This window comes from Herpailurus yagouaroundi, unplaced genomic scaffold (assembly GCF_014898765.1).
Source record: "Herpailurus yagouaroundi ecotype Mexico unplaced genomic scaffold, PumYag 189, whole genome shotgun sequence".
Lineage (NCBI taxonomy): Eukaryota > Metazoa > Chordata > Mammalia > Carnivora > Felidae > Herpailurus > Herpailurus yagouaroundi.
Window position 1 is genome coordinate 10856695 of NW_024412420.1, and position 6972 is coordinate 10863666.

Here is a 6972-nt window from a genome sequence, read left to right on the forward strand (position 1 = left end):
ACGGTTCTAAAACAGCGTCTCAGTTTTAAGCTCCGGCATTTGATGCAAACCCAGAGTTTAAAACAGTGTTCAAAGGTAACGGAAATTGCAACAGGGATGACTATGGGGGTGGCGATTGATTGGAAGGGGACACGCTCTGCGGAGTGATGTAAATATTTCTTTAATGGGTATCTGCTGACACAGGTGTTTAATGTGTCAAAACTCACTAAAAGGTAAAATCTGTACATTTCGCTGTCTGGTCTGTAAATTTCACATCAATTTTTATGAAAAAAGAACGGTCTATCTGGGATTCAGAAATTGAGACCCCCCCCCCACCCAGGGGCCGACACTGAAGAATGCAGCCAGGAATTGGCAAGTGACAGCAGGGAGTGGCCCCCAAACCCCAGCCGGGTGAGCTGGGGTCAGCAGGGCTGTGCCTCTTCCGCCAGCAGCCTGTCAGGAAGGAGCGGGCCCAGGCCGCACTGCCCCAGGCCTTCTCTGCCCTTTCCTCCTCACAGTTCCCTCAGCTCGCTCCCACGAAGGGTGAGCACCCCGGGGGGAGGGGTGGCGGTGGGGATGGGGGGAGAGGAAGTGGGTGATTCAGACAGGACCCAAGCCATGCCAGGCCCTAGGCGCATGCCAGCACCCCTCCCCCCACCCCACTGCCACATAAGAGTAGGATCGAAGGGCCACTCAGGCCCCTGGAGACATACAGGCATAGAAATGGACATCTCCAAGGTCCCAGCTCAGTTACCCAAGACCCCTCCCCTGCCCTCTGCTTCCCTCCCCAGCTGCTGGGAAATGAAGGAGAGGGCTGGGGTGGGGGGAGCTGACAGTGAGTACCCACTTACCAGGACTCTGCCCGCAGGGCCCTGGCTGGCCACAGTCACCCCGAGCCACATGTCCTCAATAATGTGATGATCAGGGTCACCTGTCGGCATGGGAGGGATCATGAGCCGGGGCACTCATCCTCCCTGTGCCTGGAGCCTCTGAGGGTCGGGGTTGGTCTTTCTGGACCTCTACTCCTGCAGACAGCATCCCCCCCCCCCGTGCCCCTCCCCCAGCCCGCCATTAATCTCAGCTTCACAAATCCCATGTGGTCCCACTCTCCTCTAAGAGCTCCCTCCTCCCAGCTGGACAAGAAGAGACTAGAAACTGCCCAAGTAAGCCTGATAGCTCCTCCACATCATTCTCTCTGTGCTACCCCCCTCCACCAGACCCCTGACCCAGTGCTGATCCCCAGCGCCTTCCCCTCACTTTTCTCAGAGATGTTCATCCGCACACAGTCATTCTTGTAGGCAGTGAGCGGGCACAGGTACACAGCACCGGTCCGGTTGGTATAGCCATCAGGCACTGCGAGGTCCCGGGGAGCACCAGCCAGGAGCCTGGGGGGCAAGGAGGTTGGTGAACCCGAGCTCAGACTCCCCAAGGCCTGCTTCAAACAACTCCCTGTTCACCATGTTTCCAGAGCGTCTGCTGGGTCCCAGGTGCCAGGCTGTGTGCCAGGATCTGGGGTCAGGAGACGAATGGATGCTGGCCCCGGCCCTCCAGGAGTGGCCAGTGCAGGGGAGGCCGGCAAGAAAACAGACATCTGAAGTAAGTGCCTCAGGAGACAAAAGCGGGGAGCAAATCTGCCCAGATCCAGTGTGGGGAGCAGTCAGGGAGGCACACAGAAGGGGGAGCCCGGCCTGTGCTGATGACGATGAGGAGTCACCAGGAAGAAAGGGAGGGAGGGCAGGCACTTCAGGCAAAGGTGTGACATGTGCAAAGGCCAGGAAGTATGAGCAAGCAGGGTGACTCAGGATCCGCAAGGCCCCTAGTACAGCGGGGGGCAGGGGGCGGGGTGGGGCCACACAGGAGGGCAGGGTGGAAAGGGCAGCCACAGAAGCATTTTTCTAAACAAGGGAGTGACAGCAGCAGATCTGGGTTTGGGGAGGAATGTTTGGCATCTGAGTGACACGGTCGGATCTGGCTTCTGGAAGGAATGCTTTGGCTTCTGAGGCGAAGGTAGACCGGAAGAAAGTCTGGAGGAATCCTGGCACAGGTCAACTTCCGGGGGGCCTGAGGGGAAACTGTGTGAGGGGTGGGGTGGGCTGCTGGAGGCCTGGGTCCTTCCCCTCTAAAGTATATGAGGACTTTGGTCCAGGGGCTGGCAACAAAGAATAGGAGGTAACGAGTGAATGCAGCGAGTGTCCCCTAAACCACAGCCAGATGAGCCGAGGTCAGCAGGGCCCTGAAGTGACTTGGGTGATACCTACTCTCCCCCCACACGGCACCACCACCACCTTGAGACAGGCATACAAGGTGCGGGGGGCTGGGTACCTGACACTTTGGACAATGGGGCCGCAGGGCAGAGTTCTTGGCAGTGGGCACCAGCGTGGGGATGGACGAAGACAATCACGTTGCCCCCAGCCTGCCTAGAACCCGTCTTTGGGGATGCTAACCGCAAGTTCCTCCAAGGGTGCTTAGGGCCCTGGCCACCCATCCCGTCCCAGAGAGGTGGCTATTGGAGAGGAAGGCAGATCAGCCTGGAAGCAGGATCTCAGAAGACGGTCCTTAGCCCACCAGCATCAGAAATCTCTGGCATGTTTGTTAAAACAGCAAAGCCCTCAGCCGACCACAGACTGTCCGAATTGCATCTGGGGGTGGGGCCCTGGAACCTGCATATCTAACATGGGCACCTCCGTTTGAGAAGACAGCTCTACGTCCCCCTGGCTCTTGGGGCATCATCTCCCGGCAGCCTCTGGACATTCGGCCAGGCCCGCCTCCCAGACCCTGATGGACGCAGCCTTCTGGGTGACGGGTACCTCCTAGGTACCCCTCCATCTGGCCCCGGCAACACTGTCACCCTGAGGCTTCCGGCTCAGAACTTGGGCTCTGGGCTTCCTGCCAGAGTCTGGAGGTGCACAGCAACGGCCCCACCTGCAGCTCCTTCCTGGGACCTGTAAGCAAGGGCTGCGAGGAGGGGGCGGGGCAGGGCAGGGCCCGGGCATGCCGGGACCGGGGGTGCCTCCGCCCACTGATGTCAGGAATGCGCTGCCTGGGGGTGCTGGCAAGGGGGCGGGACTTCTGCCTGCACCTCACTCCTCCGGGCTCAGACCTCACCCTGGGAAGTGTGGCTGGGGGCGGGGGTGCGGCTTCTTTAAGCAGAGCAGTGCTAGGAGGTGCGGGCAGGAAGGCTGGCAGGGCACCAGGGTGGCAGCCAGGCCCGGTTAGTCATCCACTGTCTGGGCCGGAGAGGGTGCCCGGTGAGTCCGCTGCCTGACCACCCATGGACATCTGCCCCCGGCGCAACTGACAGGTGAGAGACAGAAGCAAAAGCCCGTGGGAAAGGAACATTCCAGCCAGCCTGTGGGGAAAAAAAAACCTGATGGCCTGCTCGCGGGGTTTGTTCCGCCTTGTGCGGCAATTTCTTTTCCCTCTCTGAGCTGTGAGTGCCTCATCTGTAAAATGGGGACAGCAGCTGTCCCACCAACCCTGGAGGGGGGACAAAGGGGTTCATTCTTCAAGAGGGCTTTCTGACTATGAAGTCATGGCCAATGTGAGCACCGTCCGTCTGACTCCTTGTGGCATCAGGGACTGGCCTTAACTTACTCCCAGGTGTCCCCCCTCCACCCAAGCACCCAGGAATCTTTGCCCCACCGGGTTTAGGGGACCTGGAACCAAGGGCAAATAGCAGACTAGTTCGGTTTAGAGGGAGCAGAGGTCGGGACCTAAGTGGCACTTCCACGGGGGTGGAATCGCTAAGGTGGGGGTGGGGCATTCTAGCACGGTCACTCAGGTTTGGCTGGAGGTAGAGGCTGAGGGATGGCTACCGTGACCTTGAAGGGGTAGGTAGGTCCAGGCCTCGGTGGACGAGGAGTCCCTGGGGAGCCCCGGTTGCAGTCCAGGGTGCGAAATGCAGTGGCGGTGTTGCTGGCCCCCCGCTGAGCCCTGACCAAGTTGTTGGGGTGGGGGGGGTGGTGAGGTGGCTGAGGAGCCGGGTGACCGTGACCTCCTAGTTTTGCTCATCTCAGAGGGCATGGGCGGAGGGGCCCCTCCTCTTAGCCCCCTGGGGTACCGAGCAGGCAGAGCCAGGCACAAATGGCAACTAGATTGAAAGAAATCCCTTTGCCATCTATACCCATTCAGCCCTCACCCTGCACCAGCCTTGTGCCCACTGATGGGCAGTGGGGCAGGGCTGGTGCCCTAATTCCAGCCCCACATCCTAGGCCCCTCCTTTCCCAGAGATTCCACAGGGAGCCCCCCCACCCCACCCCAAACCCTTTCGAGTATTTTTAGCTCCTACTTGGCCTGCTCGGAGGCCCTTTAAGGCCCTCTGGCTCCCAGCCCGGGATCCAGTGGGTCTATAGCCAGAGGACTGGGAGTTGGATGGGGGAAGGCTTGTGCTGAAGGTCAGGTCCAGCTTCCTCTAGCCACAGCCAGGTGTGGGAGAGACCTTACCGGCACGTAAACTGAAGTGTGAAATACCATGCAAATGAGCACCTCTGCTACCTGCTTTTGGGTCTGGTCCAGATCAGTGAGTCCAAAAGCTGACCCCTCCCAGACCACCCCCGAGCCCACCCTCTGGGCAGCAGTCAGAAGAGAAGGGAAGCTAGAGGGATGCTTTACCTAGCTCTGGGAGCACAGAAGAAAGGAGGGAGATCGGACAGCCCCTCTCCTGGAGCCGGGCTGGGGCCCTCTGGGAACTAGGGGGATGGATGAAATGACCTCTCAAGGGCTTTCAAAGAGCTGCCTCCTCAGCCTCTCCTTTGGCTCCAGCCAGACAGCCCCCTCCTGGCCTCTGGGGAGTCCCTCGAGCTCCAAGTCCCATCAAAGCACTTCCTCACCCCCATCCCATCACTCTTCCCGGAGCGGTTCAAAGCTAATGCAACAGCCAAGCAGAAAGCAGCAGAATGGGAGGAGACTGGGGAATGGGATCCAGGAGCAGTTAAGGCACCAGGCTGGCCCCCTGGGGGGCCCTGGGGTGGGCTGATGCTCAGAGAGACCGCCTGTAAGATTCAACTTCCCAGGCCCCTGGCTTCGGGGGGCGCTGGGGTGACTCAAGTGGGAAGCTTTCAGTTACCTTGGAGGAACCAGAGGGGCCAGCCCTCAGACCACAGGCCCGGTGCCTTACTCCTCAGGCCGGAAAGCGGGTCGTGCAGGGCACTCCCCCCCCTTTGAGTCCCGCAGGGTGCGGGTGGGGGCAGCTCCCAGACGCAGGATCCCAGTTCTGCGCCATCCTGCTGCCCGAATTAGCCATCTCCCCAGAGGCTGCTCCTGTGGCAGCTGAACTGTGGCCCTCTCCGTCCTCCCCCTACGTCTGCCTTACGCTGCCCCCTCTCCCTTCTGGTGACTCAGCCCAAGAACCAGAGCAATAAGCTGGAGGCAGCGAGACAGTGAGAGAGGACAGGAGAAAGAGGCCTTGGCCCCAAACAAGGAGTCTTTCTCATTTCATCTCCCTCTTGCTGGCTCCTTAGTATTTTTTCCGTGTTTGATTCCTTAGGGCGTTCTTCGTGCCATCTAACCTCAGTCCCCTGCACTGCGTCAGACATCCCCTTCCTCCTTTGTTTAGCTCTGGCCAAATCCCTTCCACTTCTTTTTCTACCAGATCAGCCTTCCCCTGCCTCCTGCCCAATTTTAAACCTCCTTGGCCTGGACTGGTCACTGGAGAGAGCCAGAGGAAGAGGGTACCACGCGTGCAGGAATTCTCCCGCAGCCGCGGCTGCTCTGCCCATTTCCTCTGGCACGAGGCTTGGAAGCTGCCAGGCGTCTGCCCTGCCCCGGGACACATGTTTTAGGAGAGCACAGCAGGCAAGCCTGGTTCCTACCTACCTACCTCAGATATGACCTCATTTGCCGGGAGCCACAACCACCTCCGCTGCCCCAGGCTCCTCACTTCCAGGCAAGGGCAAAGGGGAGAGAGAGCCCCAGAGGTATCTTCCATAGCCCACAAGGTCAGGCCAGACCAGGACAACTGGATTCCCAGGAGGGAAGTACAGAGCAGGTGCAGGGGGCTGGGGGCAGGGGCCATCTCCCAGAGGAATAGTCCCTCTGCTTCCCCCGGGCTTCTCATGCGTCTCGCCAAGAAGCCCAAAGTCCTTAGTCCTTAGCCCTGCTCCACACCCCTCACTTCCAGAGACTGGGAAGCTGGGTTGGAGAGAGCTCTGATGTTGCAGACGGGGAAATCCGGTCCGGAGATAAAGGTGAACAAAGAGGTCCACACCTGGGTTTTTAACCGCTTCTGGAATAAGGCCTTCTTTGAGAATATGATGAAAACCACACTCCTCCCCTCCTTCTGCTCCCAGAACAATACACAGACACACGATATTTTCAGGGGCCCCTGCATCTCCCAGAAACCTTCTAGGAACCCCAGGCCAAGAGTTTTTTCAGGACCATGAAATCTCTCCCCTTTCTGAGGGGCTTTGCGGCTAACAGAATATAAGACTTGACTTGCCGGTTCCCCTCAAGCAGCTGTTCGCATCTGGCTCCACAGCTGGCCGCAGCTAAACCCAGCTGGCCCGGCTGGCCCTCCCCAAGGGCCAAGGGGCAGAATTCAGCGAGAGGAGGAGAGATGAGCCAAGAGACAGAGCCACCCCCGGGAAAGACAGGACATCCGAGAGACTGGCCCAGAACTCTATCTAGAACTACCTGCCTCTCCAAGGTGCAGTCGTTTTAGAACCTTCTGGGCTCCTGGCACGCCTAATGCCATCTCCAGCTGCCCAGGAAGAAAAGTAGAGGTCCTCTGCTCAGCCATCTTGGTCAGTGAGGGCCCGGCTCTGGCTCGAGGGCCCTAAACTGCTCCTCGGAGACGTAGGCATACACACAGCACAGAGATATACACACTATCTCACAAAAGCCGAACTAGAAGTCATGTTGTTCTCCCCCTGACATGCAGAGAAATTAAGACTCAGATATTAGTGACAGATCCAAGACTGGAAACTGGCAGTGGGACTCTGGCACCTTTTCTCTCTCCTCCATGCCAAGTTGCCTCTTATAGGCCAACAGAAGCAG

The 6972-nt window shown here is 58.9% G+C and overlaps 1 protein-coding gene and 1 long non-coding RNA gene across 3 annotated transcripts in view; one reads left to right on the forward strand and one right to left on the reverse strand.

Annotated features, from left to right (window-relative positions):
- ITGA3 (integrin subunit alpha 3) overlaps positions 1-6972 on the reverse strand; it is a 30381-nt gene that overhangs the window by 21464 nt on the left and 1945 nt on the right. For both annotated transcript variants that reach the window (XM_040497210.1, XM_040497211.1), the window contains exons 2-3: positions 1237-1364; positions 831-910 (exon numbers count right to left, since the gene is read on the reverse strand). In XM_040497210.1, coding sequence (XP_040353144.1) covers positions 831-910; positions 1237-1364 — 208 coding nt within the window. The remainder of the gene's footprint in view (positions 1-830; positions 911-1236; positions 1365-6972) is intronic.
- The window catches only part of LOC121044806 (uncharacterized), a 15187-nt gene continuing 11381 nt past the window's right edge, over positions 3167-6972 (forward strand). The window contains exon 1 of the long non-coding RNA XR_005797491.1: positions 3167-3280. This is a non-coding gene — a long non-coding RNA (uncharacterized LOC121044806). The remainder of the gene's footprint in view (positions 3281-6972) is intronic.